The sequence below is a fragment of the Camellia sinensis genome, chromosome 3, assembly GCF_055761805.1.
Source record: "Camellia sinensis isolate YWXY chromosome 3, ASM5576180v1, whole genome shotgun sequence".
Classification (NCBI taxonomy): domain Eukaryota; kingdom Viridiplantae; phylum Streptophyta; class Magnoliopsida; order Ericales; family Theaceae; genus Camellia; species Camellia sinensis.
This window is the reverse complement of record NC_138963.1, coordinates 131211625-131229792: the sequence shown is the minus strand read 5'-3', so window position 1 is coordinate 131229792 and position 18168 is coordinate 131211625. Positions and strand designations below refer to the sequence as shown.

Here is an 18168-nt window from a genome sequence, read left to right as displayed (position 1 = left end):
TCTGCCAGGATATGGCTAAATTCTTTAGGATATCACAGCTGTAAATATCTAGATTTAGTCAATACTATAGAATAGGAAAGTTTATATTTAGAATTAGAATTAGTAACTAAATAGTAGCTAATCAGTCCTCAGAATCAGTAGCTGATCAATCCCTTATTTTATGCCATGTATCTCCTATTAATAGAGGTGCTGTGTGTACATTGTTTAAATATGAGAATAAGAAATATTATTCTTTCTAGCTTTCATTCAAAATAATAAAATCCAGTTTTCCAACTAGTACCAAGCATGTAGATTTTAAATTTCTGAAACAATTTAATTAAGGCATTTCAAAATGGCCTATTTGACTGATCAATAAATTAATGGAAGGAAAATAACATGGTGCAGCTTTTAATAGAGTACGTAGAACTTCAATTGGCGAACAATAATGCAAGACCCCAAATGTTCTAGCAAAACACTCACATGGGTGTTGGTCCCACACCCATGTGCGTGGTAGATTTTTTGGCAAATTTTTGTGTATCCCTAGGCATTTTGCTCATTGGTGAAATATGGCAAGAGATGAAAACCACAAAAGAAAGACATGAAAAGGAGCATAATGTAACTAGGGAATCCTGGAAAACAAACTCACTTGGTAAGTCAACGAGAGATGGAAATAAGCTGAACAAATGATCCAAGAGACATCAATGCTAGAAGCACACTTAGAAACGATTTTTCTGATCTGCATCAAAAAAGAAAACAGAAAAAAAAATATGTATGAAAGTCAGTAATGCCCTTCACTACAGATTAAGTCCACAGTATCTCTGAACGCATTCTTTTAGACCCTCCTTTTTGAAATTAAACATATGTGTTTGTCAAAATTTCCATTAAGCTCAATTAGTTTCAATACGAAATCACTATACCATATTTGGTTCCAACAAGGTTAAGAAGGCGCATAATAACTTTAAACATACAAAATAAGGTGTGGCATCACATAAGCAACGAAATTTATTTCTGAAGTAGAATTGACAAGACAAAAATAAAATAAAACTACAATTATGAATACCAATATATATGAAGGGTCTTGCTAAAAAGTGCCCTGGGACACGAAAAGTAGACCAAAAAATAAATTTGAAAACACAAGACACTTCTTATTAAATTCAATACAGTTTTTATTGAAATTAATGCACTTCTTTTAACTGTTTGACCTATTTTCAAGACACTTCCTTATTTCAATCCCAATATTCAGCACTTTTAACATTTGTCATATACAAATATCAAGTTATAAGGACACAACAATTGCACGAATTATAACTAAGATCAGTTCAATAAAATAAATGAAATATATCTTTTAAGAATGGAACCAAAAAGATGACACAAGGAACTTACTTCTCTACATTTCATGAGCTTTAGCATTAATGGGAAAAACTACAAATGCAAGACTGATGTTAGAGGAGGGTAAGTTACCAAAATATTTGATGTACATGTTTCATATTTCTTCTTTTCTACTTCTAAATCTGAAAATTCAGTCAAATAAAGAAACTAAATCCTATACAAAGAATCATGCCAATCTCAAATCATACATAAGGGAGTAATGTAGGAAAATTAGTTAGAAGTTTTCTCTTGTTAAGATTTCGAAAGTCATTGTAGCAGCAACAACAGGGTCTAAAAATTCACTGCAATCAAACATTGGAAGAGTGATTTTCAAATATGATTTATCATATGATATGCATAAATAGAGAATAATTGTTAGATGAAATTATAATTTCATTTTTTCCCCACAAATAAACTATTGTGAAAGGACTACAAACTAAACCATCTTTACCGGCTCAAACATGAATGAATGAAGGTCCCCCTACTAGGATCAACATCATGTAGAACCACCTCTCCAAAATAAAGAAAAAATAAACGAATTTTCTAAGTAAAACTGTAGAATAAAAGTACAATGCTTACATTAGCACATATGTAAGCATAATGATGAGGGGAAGAACTAGGAGAGAGGTAAATATTAAGCACCAAAAATACTTCAACATTCCAAATAAATAGTAATTACAAGTTAATAACACCTGCAATAAATTTATGGTGATTTTTTTCCATGTTTTGTTTGGTTCTGTTTTGAATGAGAACCATCATGGCTCAAGCTTTGACAGCTTCTTAAGCTAGACAAGGTCTCTTCTTTTTTTATAACAAAACAAGTCACTCATTGCAGCAAGCAAACATATAAATTCTTCTCAAAGAGAGTATTTTCTCCCCCCAACCTAAACGATGCATTGTCCTCAATGTAAAAAACAAAATCACAAAGGTTATGAGATTACCTTAAATAATGAACTATGTCTATATATATATATATATATATATTTTTTTTTTTTTTGAGCGTCAACAAAAAATTTATTAAAAAAGAAAAGATGAACCCTGAACCTGCAAGGGATTATTACCAAAAACACAAGGGAAAAAAATTACAAACAAAAAACTAACAACTCCTAAAAGTAACATTGCTTTTATTATTATGTTTATGGGTCTCGATAAATAGGGCCTTTTAATTCAATGGACTCCTCTCCTCTTCAAGTGGGAAATTCTCCAAAACTGGTTTAAGACGTTAGCCAGTCACTTTAAAAACATTACCATTCCTGGGATTTTCAATCTCAACGGCCCCATGAGAAAAAACAGTTTTAACTATGAAAGGGCCGGTCCATCTAGATCTCAATTTACCAGGAAACAAATGTAGTCTAGTTTTATACAAAAGAACCTTTTTGTGAAGGCTCAACAATTCATTTGAGTACAAACAATATTAAATTAAAAACATATCATATACAATGACATGGGGAGGACAAGTCAATCAACTGGGGGCCCTTTTTTCTTTCAAAACAGCACCCCTTTTCTGCTCCCTTATCTACAAAAATATGAAATCTTGCCTTTAGGCAATAGCAATATTATCTTTTATTCAATGAAAAGCTACAAACACAAGACTGTTGTGAGTAAAAAGGTATATATATTATGTAGAGGGTTAGAAAATTAAGATAAAAATTACCATCTTGTTACGCTGAATTCAAGCAGCCCAAGCACCCTTGACAACATTACGGTCAGATCTAGTGTTCTTGCTATTATCTAAGTCACCCAATATATATTACATAAAAGGAACAAAAGATGAGTAGTAATTAAACGGAAAAATAAATAAATATTTGAAGAGCAGAATCAAAATATAAAAGGACTGGAGGTACAATGAAATCTTATATAACCTTTGAGAGAAGTTTTTTGGATGCTATGAGATGATTTCAAAGCAAACCGAGTCTTATGGGCCTGGTTGAGCAATTTATATTGTTGATGGCTCAAATGTAGTTTTTCTAAAAATTTAAATTAAATACATTAAATCATAATTAAATATAAATTGAGAGAATGAATATAATATCCAAAATTCCTAGAATAACTACGTAATTTTAAGCATTCATCACACCTCCCAACCAGCTTTAATTTTAGAACCTAGCAATTAAGGCGACTAAAATAAAATCAAAAAGAAAAATAAAAGCAACTACTCTAAACCACTTCCGCAAGAAATCACGATTGAATTTAGCACATGCAACAAGCCCTTAATCCAATAGATTACCCCTCATGGACGAGTTAAAGTCTCATGTTTCCAAAGATGTTACCCACAAATATCCAAAAATTTCTTTACTAAAACGACTTCTTTCATTCTCATGCCAAGGTTAAAGAACCAGCAATGAATTTCACAACCTCAAAGTTCAAAAGACTAGCAGCAAGTAAAGATATTGCATGACATTCAAAATTTGGAGTGTGTGAAAAAAGTTCAACCAACACAGACACAACCTTAGCCTTAAAGTGAAATATAACCCAAATCTCTTTCTGAAACATGCTTCGACTCAAATCTCACCAAGTATTGCACTCAACAAATAAATCACTCGGAATATGGTGCAAAAATTGCTCTCAATATATGCGAGTAGAACAATGTAAATCAAAGGCAAAATATCCCGCATACTAATTTTTTTGAAAAACGCTAATATGAAAGAATAAATAAATAGTCTCATGAATGGAATATCAAATACTGAGAAATAAAATTTCTAGAAATGTCACCCACAAACGTCAAAAATTTTCTTTACTCGAAGGATTTCTTTCGTTCTCGTGCTAAAGTTCAAGAACAAGTCATGAATTTCACAACCTTAACAAGACAACCAATCAAAGTTCAAGACACTAGCAGCAAGTAAAGATATCTCATGACATTCAGAATTTGGCGTGTGTGAAAAAGTTTAGCCAACACATATACAACCTTAGCCTTAAAGTAAAATATAACCCAAATCTCTTTCTGAAACATGCTTCGACTCAAATCTCACCAGTTATTGCACTCAACAAATAAATCACTCAGAATATGGTGTAAAAATTACTTTCAATATATGCGAGTAGAATAATGTAAATCAAAGGCAAAATATCCCGCATTCTAATTTTTTGGAAAAACGCTATAATGAAAGAATAAATAAATAGTCTCATGAATGGAATATCAAATACTGAGAATTAAAATTACCACACCATCACCCCAATCCATCATGTCCACTTGTAAACTATACCACACTCAAGATCAAATAGGACTTTTATTTGGTTGTAATGCTTGGGTTGAGGAATTACGAAAAAATAATAAAAAGCCAAAGGTGAATAAAAAAAAGGACGTCTGAGAGACAATTGACATAAAAATAAACACAATTAGAGCATTATTCCAAATGCCTTGCTCTTTCTATTACTTTTCTTTTTGTTTTTTTCAACTTCCTCCTGCTTTTTTTTTTTCTTTTTTTTTTTTTTCCCTTAGTTGAACACAATTTATTTCTTCTTATTTTTTCAGCTTTTCTCCTTTTTTTTTCTTTTTTTTTTTTCAAACAAATTTGCCATTGTCAAACTCAAATAATCCCAACATATCTACAAAAGTAAAAAGAAAGTATGGGTTGTGGGGTTAAACAAAGAAAGGCTAACATAAAGGCTCAAATTGGTTTCTAATGGTTCATGAAGTAATAATAAAAGAAAGAAAAATAAATTAAAGGCTCAAAGAAACAAAGATGGCCTAAAATCATCTCTCAAGAATTAGTATGGTCCTTCAACTTTCATGATCTCAAGGGAATAAAAGTGTCATAACAAATTGATTTATTCTCAGCATTCAACCAAAATGAAGAAATAATGAGACTAAACAACAAATTAATGTCCTTCCAAAGAAAATTAAGAGTAGATGTATAGTAACCCTCCAATAAATGATTGGCACAAAACTCACAGGGTTAAAAGTCTCCACTATCATTCTTCAAGATTTTCAAGTCATATCCACTGATCAACTAAAAATCATATTCATGTGGCTAAAGTGCAGTGCAATTATTTCCAAATACGAACACATGAAATACTTTAACAAAGTAGCTAGCATACCAAACTTCAACACAATTTCTCAAGTTAAAGCAATAAAATACTACAAGTATGCCGAATCACTCAATGCATAGAACAATACATTACCATGCACACCTTTTTTTCTTTTTTTAAACAAAACAACAAACTCATTGTAGCAAGCAAACATATAAATTCTTCCCAAAATAAGTATTTTCTCCCCCCAACCTAAACGATGCATATTCCTCGAGGGAGTAAAAAGTGTGATAACAAATTGATTTGTTCTCAGCATTCAACCAAAAATGAAAAAATAATGAGACTAATCAACAAATTAATGCGCTTCCAAAGAAAAATTAAGAGTAGATGTATAATGACCCTCCAATAAATGATTGGCACAAAACTCACAGGGTTAAAAGTCTCCACTATCATTCCTCAAGATTTTCAAGTCATACCCACTTATCAACTAAAAATCATATTCATGTGGCTGAAGTGCAGTGCAATGATTTCCAAATATGAACACACGTAATACTTTAACAAAGTAGCTAGCATATCAAACTTCAAAACAATTCTTGAGTTAAAGCAATTAAATACCACAAGCATGCCCAATCACTCAATGTATAGAACAAAAGAATACCATGAGCACTAAATTTTTATTTTTTTTTAACAAAATAACTAACTCATAGCTGCAAGCAAATATATAAATTCTTCTCAAAATAAGTATTTTCTCCCCCCAAACTAAACAATGCATTGTCCTGAATGTAAAAAATAAAATCAAAAAGTTAAGGAGATTACCTTAAATGATTAACCATGTCTATATGTGCCATTGCCTGCAAACGGTTAGCGCCAAAAACAGAAAGGAAAAAAAATACAAACGAAAAACTAACAACTCCTAAAAGTAACATTATTTTGAATAACATGCACAAACCGGATCATTGGAAATTTTAATCAATAATTTTGAACAACTTTTTGAATGGAGTAAAGGAAGTTGGAATCGTCGATCGCTAATTATCTAAAAACTACGAAAAGGGTGTTTTTAGTTTCTACAAAGCGCCACAACAAATGAAACACAAAATTCCAACAAAATCTCTACAAAAGAAGAGATAAAATTGCATAAGATAATACATGTATTAGCAGTTCACTCTTTGCATGTTTTTTTCCACATGAAACTATTAACAAAGTTTTTTTTTCCCACTTTTCCTTCCATTTCTTTTTCCCTTCTCATACAAGATCCACCGGATGCTTATCTTGAAATATAGCCCAAATTATTGGAAAGGAATTTCCAAACCTCACACATATGTTAGAACACTATAGCAATCGCAATCAAATACTTCACAGGATCAATATAAATAAATTATATATTACATATATATATATATAACACCACGTATATCAGTATAACCAATTGCCTTATTTTTGTTTCATCATAGAGTAGTTGAAAAGGGCGTCATTTCAATACATTATGTAAACAAAAACCTATGAACTACTCAATTCTCAATTCAACAGCACACCCAATTTTCAAACAACACAATTCAAATAATTTTGGTTGAAACTCATATTAAATTGTATGAATCGAATCATGCATCATGCAATTCTAACACCATACTAGTTGGAACCTGTAAAAGCAGTGTCAATAGAATTATTTTGATCAGTTACTCATGAAATACAACATCCATTTCCAAGGAATTCTAGCAATGTAAGTGAATTTATTCTTCAGTGATAACTGAGATTAGAAATTACATGGTTGTCGACTCTGCTAGCTGGTGCCGGAGGCAAGACGAGATCTGCTTTCAGATCAGGTTGAAGATATGCAAGCACCCCATCACCTTCTATATCCATGCCCATGTTAGCTTCCCAAGAATCACGCTCTGCATCACAACATCAAAAAGGATAAATGAAAAAAATAAAAACTAAAAAAAACTAGGGCCCAATTTAGTCTCCATTTCCAAGCAATGGCAGCAACATAAGTGAAGGAATTCTTGAGTGATAACTCAGATTACCTGGTTGTTGACTCACAGCTCAGTTGAGGAATTCTTTAGTCTTCATCACTTGTGTTACTACTCGCTGCTCAGTTGCCATTGAATAAAAAAAGGTCTACATTAATCGCCCAAAAAACGCATGGATTTATTATATATAGCCCAACAGACATTAATTATGTAGCAACTACCACCAATAAACTACTAAGTGAATTTTTAGACCATGTTGTAGAAGCTACACTGAAATTTCGAAATCTTAGCAAGAGAAAACTTCTAACTAATTTCCTTACATTACTCCCTCAAGTATGATTTGAGATTGGCATGATTCTTTGCTTAGGATTTAGTTTCTTTATTTGACTAAATTTTGAGATTTAGAAGTAGAAAAAAAGAAATATGAAACATAGATATCAAATTTTTTGGTAACTTATCCTCTTGTAACATCAATCTTGCATTTGTAGTTTTCTCCATTATTGCTAAAGCTCCTGAAATGTAGAGAAGCAAGTTCCTCATGTCATCTTTTTGTTCTGTTCTTAATAGATATATGTAATTTATTTTATTGGAATGGTCTTAGTTATAATTCGTGTAATTGTGGTGTCCTCAAGATATTTGTATATGACAAATGCTAAAAGTTAGGGGTGGGCAACGGTTTATCCGAACCGCTCAAACCGCCCAATCCGCCCAACCCGCATATAAATGGGCGGTTTTGCAAACATAATGCGGGCGGATGCGGTTTGAAATATGACAAATTTGCGGGTTGCGGGCGGGTCGCAGTTTAAACCCGCAACCCGCAAAAACCGCCCGCACTTTAATTATTATTATTATTTTATTTTTTTATATACCAACTTTTTGCCTTAACTACCGCTTGGACCTCTTCCCTCCACCACCAAGTTTCCCTAGAGCTGGGTCCCGTTCCTTTCGACTCTCCAAGCACTTCCCTTGAGATTCTCCTCATACAATTGGCCATCGAATTCCATATAGTGTTAGCCCCACCTTCTAAGTCCCAAGTACCTTCCTTATCCATTCGATTCTTAAATATTTTTAGTTTATCCCCTTTTAAGTCCCACCATCTCGTCCTACGACGCCCACCATCCTTCCTAGCTTGGTATTGCCCTCTAAAACATAAATCTAGTATCAAAATCCTATGTTGAGAGACCAGACTCTCTCCAGGAATCACCTTACAATCATTGCATTTTAGACAGTCTACTTTTCTCACTAAGAAATAATCTATTTGGCTCTTAACTAATCCACTCTTAAAGGTTATCAAATGCTCATCCCTCTTCTTATACATAGTATTAGCCACCACCAAGTCAGAAGCCAACGCAAAATCTAAGATTCTCTCTCCAGCCTCATTTCTGTCACCAAAACCGTATCCACCATGCACCCTTTCATAACCTACTTTATCTATGCCCACATGGCCATTAAAATCTCCACCTATAACCAGGTTCTCTCCTACGGGTATCTCCTGTAAGATCTCATCCATTTGCTCCCAAAAATCCCTCTTAGTCTGATCATCTAACCCTACTTGAGGGGCGTAAGCGCTAATAATGTTCACTATATTCCCTCCAATAACTAATTTAACTAGCATAATCCTATCTCCTTTCCTAATGACCGCCACCACACTTTCCACAAGACCCTTGGCAATTATGATTCCTACCCCATTCCTGCGTCTATCCTTACCACTATAATAAAGTTTAAAACTAGTATCCTCAATTTCCCTAGCTTTCTCTCCCGTCCACTTAGTTTCTTGTATGCAAGCTATACTAACTCTCCTCCTAATCATAACATCTACTAATTCCATCGTCCTACCAGTTAAGGTTCCTATGTTCCAAGTGGCTATCCTAAACCTATAGTCTTGGACTAGCTTCTTTACCCGCGCTCGTCCAGAAAAACGCGAAAACCTTTGCCCATTTCTATAAGAAAAAAGGTGATGTCCAGAATTGTAACAACTATAGAGGAATTAAGCTAATGCGTCATATAATGAAAGTGTGGGAGAGGGTGATGGAACGTCGATTACGAGACATAACAGAGGTGTCAGAGAATCAATTTGGGTTTATGCCTGGTAGGTCAACAATGGAAGCGATCTATCTTTTGAGGAGAGTAATAGAAAAGTATAAAGAAAAGAAAAGAGACATTCATATGGTGTTTATCGACCTTGAAAAAGCATATGACAGAGTGCCCCGAGATATAATATGGTGGGCGTTAGAGAAGAAAGGGGTGACAAAAGGCTACATTGACGTGATTAGGGACATGTATGAAGGGGTGGTGACCACTATTAGATCGCCAGCTGGAGAAACAAATGAATTTCCTATCACTGTAGGGTTACACCAAGGATCTACCTTAAGTCCTTATCTTTTTGCTTTAGTTATGGACGAGTTGACGATAAATATTCAGGATGACGTGCCATGGTGTATGCTTTTTGCAGACGATATTGTGTTAGTGGATGAGACTAGAGAAGGAGTTAACACAAAGTTGGAGATCTGGAGAAAAGCTCTTGAATCTAAAGGATTTCGGATAAGCAGAACTAAGACAGAGTACATGGAGTGTAAATTTAGTAACAGTAACAATGAAAGCAGAGGAGAAGTGAAGATTGAGAACCAAGAACTGCCTAAGAGTGAACATTTTCGTTATTTAGGGTCAATTATCACAACAGCGAGAGAGATTGATGCAGATGTGGCCCATAGGATTAAGGCGGGATGGTGTAAGTGGAGAAGTGCGTCTGGGGTATTGTGCGATAAACGAATACCTACTAGACTCAAAGGTAAGTTTTATAGAACGGCTATTAGACTAGCTATGTTGTATGGGACGGAGTGTTGGGCAACTAAGAAACAACATGTAGATAAGATGAGTGTGGCTGAGATAAGGATGCTAAGGTGGATGTGTGATAAGACTAGACAGGACAGGATTAGGAATGAGTGTATTCGGGAATGGGTAGGAGTAGCACCGATAGAAGATAAGTTGAGAGAGAATCGTTTGAGATGGTTTGGTCATATTCAACGGAGACCAACAGAGGCAGTAGTGAAGAGATGCGATGCTGTAACGGTAGATGGAAGTGTTAGGGGACGAGGTAGGCCTAGATTAACGTTGACTAGCGTTATAAATAGAGATATGAATCTACTTAATTTGACCAATGAAATGGCCTTTGATAGGGCTGCGTGGAGAAGAAGGATTCATGTAGCCGACCCCATTTGATAGGACTTAAGGCTTCGTTTGGTTTGATTTGGTTATATACCAACTTTGTAACTTTTACAGGAGCACCATTATATTCTCTATGACACTAGGATCCTTATTTTTAAGTATTTTTCAACTTTCTTAATGCCGTAGAATTATCAAGTCCTAAATTTGGTTTCTTATATGATTTTCATTGGTGATTCATCCACTTTTTCCTAATAAAATTTTCCTTCTAATGGTCGATAGAACTTATAGTTTGATTATCGATTACTGAACTGGCAATTCTAATTGAGTACAACCTTTAATGCATTGATATACATTTTTTTCATGGCAAAAATGTTAGTGTAGGGTCTCTTTGTTTTGGGTACTTTCATTTAATGCATTGATATTCAATTTTTATTTGTAAACTCATTAAAAAATTGTTATCACAAATATATAAAATGAATCTGATGTCTAAATTCGCTAGGAAAAAAAAACTCAAAAATTAATTTTTAAAGAAAAAAGTGTAAACCGCAAACCGCCCGCAACCGCCCGCACATTTGCAAACCCTATCCGCACAAACCGCAAACCGCACTGCGGGCGGTTGCGGGTTGACTTTTTCCCAAACCGCATAGATGCGGACGGGTCAAAACCGAACCGCAAACCGCACAAAACCGATCCGCGAACACCCCTACTAAAAGTGTTGGATATTAGGATTGAAATAAAGAAGTGTCTTGAAAATAGGTCAAACAGTTAAAAGAAGTGCATTAACTTCAATAAAAACTGCATTGAATTTAATAAAAAGTGTCTTGTGTTTTCAAATTCATTTTTTTGTCTACTTTTGTGTCCTCGAGACACTTGTTAACAAGACCCTTCATATATTGGTATTCATAATTGTAGTTATATTTTATTTTCGTCCTGCCAATGCTACTTCAGAAATAAATTTTGTTCCTTATGTGATGCCACATCTTATTTTGTATGTTTAAAGTTATTAAGCACCTTCCCGACCTTGTTGGAACAAAATATGGTATAGTAATTTCGTACTAAATCTAATTGAGCTTAATGTAGATTTTGACAACTAAACACATATGTTTAATTTCAAAAAGGAGGATCTAAAAGAATCCTTAGAGCCTGGTGTCAAGAGAAAATTGAGAAACTAATTGGCATGAGTAGTATTTTATTTTTGAGTTACGACTTATGTCTACAAATTGGCTTTCCTACTTAACAAAAAAAATAAAAATAGAATCATCTTTACCGACTCAAACATGAATGAATGAAGGTCCTCATACTAGGATCAACATCATGTAGAACCACCTCTCCAAAATAAAGAAAAAATAGACGAATTTCATGAGTAAAACTATAGAATAGAAGAACAATGGCTACATCATCACATATGTAAGCATAACGATGAGGGGAAGAACTAGGAGAGAGGCAAATATCAAGCACCAAAAATACTTCAACATTCCAAATAAATAGTAACTACAAGTTAATAACACCTGCAATCAATTCATGGTTATTTTTTCCAAGTTTTGCTTGTTTCTTGTTTGGTTGAAGGCTATTTTTTATAAAATAAAACTTCTAAATAACTGAAAATCTCGGCGGTTGCCTCGCCCTCAATCTCCATCAACATCTCCAAATTACATGGACTACACTAACAGGAATTGCAATGTATGTAGAACTCTGAACGTGAAATAAAAGCAAAATTAAATAAGATGAGACAAAAACAATACACATTTTTTAACAATGGAAAAGTGGGGACATGCATATAGGAGTCACCCAAAAAAAAAAAAAAAAAAAAAAAAAAAGAGAGAAGCAACAACATTATTTAATGGGAACTGCATTTTTATAACTAAAATCTATAGCGGTAGTGATGGAAAATTATTTGTACATCCACAAGCAAAGATGTAGGCAAGTTGCACCCTGCCATGACACAATATACGTTGAATGCTTTGATTTTCAAGCTTTTCCAATAGAAGCCTCAGAGTAATACCAAAACAAAACTTGTCTCAATTCTACTAAAATAACTTTTTTACCTCATAAGAGAAAATTTGGTCTATAAATAGAGTAGAAGTTTTCACTGTAAATGGGGGAACCAATGCACATATTAAAGCTGAAACACATTAAAGCTAAAGCAGAACATGAATTTCAAAATTACTATACAGAGTGAAAATATTGTGACATGCATCAAGAATAGAGTCAAAGTGAAAATATTGACATCATGCAATGCTATAGCAAAATACACATCAAGAGAGAGGAGAGATAGTGACAGTGGTGATTAAGAGTTTGATGAGGGTGTGTGGTCATAAAGCAATCAATGGATAGAGAAATCAATACCAGTAAAAGAAGACCACTAGAGGTTTGAGATTGAGAAATCGAAGCCACTGAGCATTGAAAAATCTTGTTAAGTTGCAGATAAACCCTAGCTCTGAAATCTTCAACACACTTCATGAAGCTTGTTCACCTAATCATATTGAAATCACATAAACAAAAATAATCACAAGAATAATCAAGCAATTTTATACAGATTTCAATTAATCTCAAGCAATTTGAAACAAAATTTAAGCAATTCTCCATCATCAGAAAGACGATTTCAGAAAAATAAATAACTAGATTTCAAGATGCATGATGGATTTCAGACGATCTCACACTTCTTCTTCTTCGTCTACTTCGTCTTAGGGTTTGAGTGTGGTTTAGGGGGTTTCTGCTGCTTCGTCTAAGTGTTTTTTTGTGCTTCTTCTTCATGTTCTCCATCAGAAAGACGATTTGAATGAGTCAATTTCAAAGGTTTTGGGTTTCTCAAATGGATAGAAGCTAAAGAGATCGAAAAGGTTTAGGTTTATGGAGAGAGAGCAGCGATGAAAGATAATAGAGAGAGAGAGAGACAAAGAGAGAGAGAGGCGTCAATAAACAAAGGAGTGAAAAGAGAGACCGTTATAAAACCCTAATTTTGAAGCAATGGAAGATTAGCGAGAGAGAGGGGTCTAGAAACAAAGGAGGGAAAAGAGAGTGAAAGTTGTGAAACCCTAATTTTTAACACGTTACCTTGGGGGTAAGTGAAAGCAAGCTTCAACCAACCAAGCTACCTTAAAATGTTGATATGGAGCTGAAATTAATAATATATATATATATATATATATACTAGTGTATGCCCGTACCTAAAGGCACGGTATAAATATTGTTGAGATCAAAATACAGATATAATTTATATGTATCATGCTAAAATTTGTAAAATTTGTAACTTTTTTTGATAAAAATACTAAAAAAATATAAAGAAATATTCATCTTATGGATTAAAATATAATTTATCTAATTTGTTGTGCAAAAAAAAAATTTTGAGGTCAAAATATAAATAGATGGTCCGTTTGGTTTAGATTTTCAAATAATTTTATAATTAGAGTTTGATTGTATATTTTGAAAATAATTTTTACAAATTTGAAATTCAAAACTTATTTGGTTTACAGCTTTCAAAAATAATTTTTAAAATTTTCAATATGTATTTTATTACTTTTAGTAAACTTTTTAAATATTTTTATCAACATTTTTTACTTTTTCAGATCCATTCAATCTGAATACACTTAAAAATTATAAAATTAATGTTATAAAATTTACACTAAAAAATTTTTAAAATAATTTTTACAAATTTAAAATAAAATTTTATAATTTTGCATGATTTATGTATTTTAAGTATTTGAACTCAAATTATAGTAAATAATTCATTTCAATTATTTTTTTATATTTTGTATAAAATAAATACTAACAAAAACAAAAACATAATTTGTTCCCAAGAGAGTGAGGCAACGGTGGCGGTGGCCGCAACGGACAACAAAACACACTTTGTGTCCAAGAGCCACAACAGCCCAAAAAAACAAAAAACAAAAAAAACTCTTCACCCCCACCCACCCATCCATCCTTTCTCGCTCATCTCACTTTTTCAAATTTCAAATTTTAAAACACACATTCACTCTCTCTCTCTCCCCTCAAAATACACTTTGCTACCCCAAGAAGAAGAGGCCAAATCTATAAAGGCCAAAAAAATAATCCTGCCATATTAAGTGTTTGAGACGTGAGAGAAAGAGAGAGAGCGAAGAGTATTTGGGCGGGAATCAAGTGTTTGGTACATTTGAAAGGATTGATCTTAACCATTGATATACACTTAGAATTAATTTAGACCATTAAAAATCATTTTGGACATTTTTTAAAATCATCCTGCCATATTATATAGATTTACCTTTGCCATTGTCACTATGTCAGGCACAATGCCTTGGGTCTCAAATCCCCAAAAATGGCTCCCAGTGTGAGCAAACCTAGATTGAACCTTATCAGCAATACAAAGCCCTCCTGCTTTCTTAATGCTGCTGTATACGGCAGGGAAGTAACCTGGGGCCAATTCAATAATTCCACCCACTCCCTGCCATTTTAGAGAGTAGTTCAAATTAGACAGTAACTCGGAAAAGGTTGTATTAATAGGAAAATGATATTCTCACACAATTTTCGTACAGAATTTAAGACAAAAATAATGTGACAATGACACTCTTGCAATTATGAACCATAGTGATGGGCATTTGACTATCAATGCAGGGATATAAATGCGACACATCATTTTGCATAAATTTTTAGGGTGCAAATGACTGGGAAGAGGTTGTATTTAAAGTTTCACGTATGGTCCACTGAGATGAATAACTTTTAGGGTGCAAATGACTGGGAAAGTCAGCTCTTGGGTAATTTTTTTTTTTTTTGTCAAGGAAAGAATTTTTATTTATAAAAAAGAAAAAGAAAAAAAAAAAAAAAAAGAAGCGATTTTTACTCTTTGTCCATTCAAATGATCAGGCTCTGAATTCATGTATAGAAAACAGTAACATGAATCCCTATGTATGTATATGATAGTAATCAAATTAATTGATTCAGAGAGAAAAAACCAATACATGACATTAACATTTACAAGCAGCAGATACATTTAATTACAAACAGATTAATTAATACACACATCTGCTTATGTAAGAAAATTCTGTTTTTATGCTTTGATTTCACATACTTAAAAAATAAAAATAAAAACAGAAATATTGAAGAAGAAGAAAAGATACAAAATACACAAAGATGACATAGAGATCTTGTTGAGTAACATCTAAGATCTGTTTTGTTTTGTTGAAATGGATTGGAGAGAAGAATCAGGTGGCAGTGTAGATGTGGAGATGGAGGAGGACGATGAGGATGGAGTAGAGGACGAAGAAGAGAAGAGTGTGAATAGCGATGGACTTGCCGTTGGTGTTGAGGCTCCCAAATTCGACAAGGTGGTTCTTACCAGGTATCTGGAACAGCAACCCCGGTGTAAACACCACGAACAACACCACTGCTACTAGCACAGGCCCCCAGTCCGCCATTGAAATTTACAGACAGACACAGATTATCACCAACTGAACTAACAACGACTTGGATTGGAGCTGAAGAAGAAGACTACTAGTTACGTCTGTGGACGTGAGGAGACTTACGTCTGTTCTAATCCAAATTCAAATTGACCAAACCTAACCTAACCCAACCCAACCCAACCCAACATTTTTTTTAATTAAAAAAATTCAATAAATTATAATCATAATATTAAACTTTAAATAAATACAACCTATACTAATAATAATTAATTGATATAATGAAACTTTTACAAACTGCTAACTTAATTAAATGTGTAGGTTGCTAACTCATCAATATTTTTTGTTTACAAGATTTTTGTTAAAGAAATATAAATTTAAGGATGTTCTTAGTGGTACCAAAAAAATATTAAATAAAATGATGATGATCATGATGACAATAAAAATGAACAAGCTTCTATGTCCCTGGCAACAATTATAAGAAAATCCTCCATTTAACCTGTAAGTCTGTATTGGCCACGGAATTCTAATAAAAACAGGAAATCAAACCCCAAATTACATATGTATTAATGAAATGAAGAAGAAGAACAGAGAGAGAAGGGGGGAAAAATAACAAATAAACAACTCTATAAAAATGTATGTATTCATGAAATAAAGGAGAAGAACAGGGAGAGAAGGGAAAAAATATCAAACCCACATCACACCAATCAACAAAATGTACATAACCTTGAAGCGAATGTACAATAAAGAACTGCAGGAAGCCCGAAATTGGGGTAAAATATCTCTCTTCTTGAAGACGACAGTGGGGTTTAGCCAAATCAGTCAAAAACAAAAACAGAGAGAGAAGGGGTGAAAAGACTCAATCGATCTTACCTTGCGAGAGCACCGTCGGTAGCGAAGGGAGCCGAATTGAGCAGCGTAGCGAAGAGCCTGCAGAAGATTGTCTGTTCGGCACCGAAACAACGGGACCATCGAGCGGTGAACACGGACAGAGTGCAGAATCGGAAACCCTAGAGAGAGAGTGAGGGCTTGATGAGAGAGAGTAGGAGTTTGATCGTCTCAATCGGGAGGAGATTTTAGGGTTTTGGAAGGCGAATTTGTGGGGGTTTGGATCGGAGCGAGGGGATGGAGAAGGGAATGCTGGCGGAGAGTCGACGCCATGAGAGAGAGATTAGAGAGAGAAAACGGTGAAGGACTTATGAATGTAGGCATAAGGATGATTTTCAGAGAGAGAGAGTCTGAACACACCCATCTCATCTCTCTCTCAACTAGAACACATTGAGAGAATACGTGGAGAGAGAGTTAAGAGACGTTAAGAGACGTTTGGCAGACGTGGGAGAGAGAGCAGACGTGGGAGAAAGAGTAGAGAGTGTTTGGGGGGAGGAAAAAAATTAATGTCAAACCGTAGATATTGATTAAAAATTATTTCAGTCATTCAAATAAAATTGTTTAAATAAATACATTTTAACATATTTTCAAAAGATGTTATGTCTTATAATATAGGTATTAGTTTTATCTTTATATTTTTGTATATATATAAGTTGTTTTCAATTTTTTTTTAAATAATTTTTTATTTTCTCATCTCACTCATCACTTTTAACCACCACTCACCACAACTATCAATGAATGGCGAGTTTCGACCAAACTCCGACAACTCTCTAGCAAATGGGTGATTGTCGTTGTGATTTTCAATTATCAATTGGTATTCTTCAGGTCATCTCATATTCTTCGACATCGTCCAACTACTAAATTCGACAAATAAGTTTGACTACCCATTGCTAACAGGCACCAAATCTGTTCGCCCTTCATTTCTGTCCATTAAATTTGACAACTAATCATCGCACTATTAATTTTTTTATTTAAACCCTCTCATTCTATTTCAATGCGATGTTCAAAATTTTTAATGTAAATTTAAAATTATTTTATTTAAGCCTTTCAACTTCATAATCAAGTTTGCGTAATCTAATTTATAATTAAGGCCTTACACTTTTTTTCTCTTTAACATTTTTTTAAATTTATATATAAAAAAATTACTTTTTCAGTTAAAATAATTTAAAAATAAAAGAAAGTTGAAAATATTGAAAGCAAAAATAAATAAGTAAGATAAAAAATAAATAAATAATAAAAACTGTATATTTTTAATCTTTGATGAAGTCCCTTTCATTCACTTTCTGCTCTTATTAATTTTTTTTTTCTTTTTATCTTTTTGTTCGTTATTGGGATATAAACTGAAGCAACGTAACTTTGAATAAATCACAAAAGTGAAATGATTTATTTATCGAATTTGTTGTCACTCGAATCGTTTGAATTTGTGCCAGCTGGGCGATTGGTTTCACCTTCGTCTACCGCAG

The 18168-nt window shown here is 33.5% G+C and overlaps 1 protein-coding gene across 11 annotated transcripts in view; it reads right to left on the bottom strand.

The window, feature by feature from the left end:
• The window catches only part of LOC114260648 (tripeptidyl-peptidase 2-like), a 71589-nt gene extending 54387 nt beyond the window's left edge, over positions 1-17202 (bottom strand). For 8 of the 11 annotated variants that reach the window (XR_014364478.1, XR_014364475.1, XR_014364476.1 and 5 more), the window contains exons 1-6: positions 16691-17202; positions 14686-14865; positions 12792-12918; positions 7335-7398; positions 7075-7202; positions 626-715 (exon numbers count right to left, since the gene is read on the bottom strand). Coding sequence is in view for 5 of the 11 variants with exons in the window: in XM_082920778.1 (XP_082776904.1) it covers positions 626-715; positions 7075-7179 (195 nt within the window). In the remaining 6 variants the exon portion in view is untranslated. Of the gene's footprint in view, positions 1-625; positions 716-1362; positions 1517-7074; positions 7203-7334; positions 7429-12791; positions 12919-14685; positions 14866-16690 lie in introns of those variants that run through there. The other 3 variants (XM_082920776.1, XM_082920777.1, XM_082920779.1) reach the window with 3 other exon arrangements.
• Positions 17203-18168: the final 966 nt, after the last annotated feature.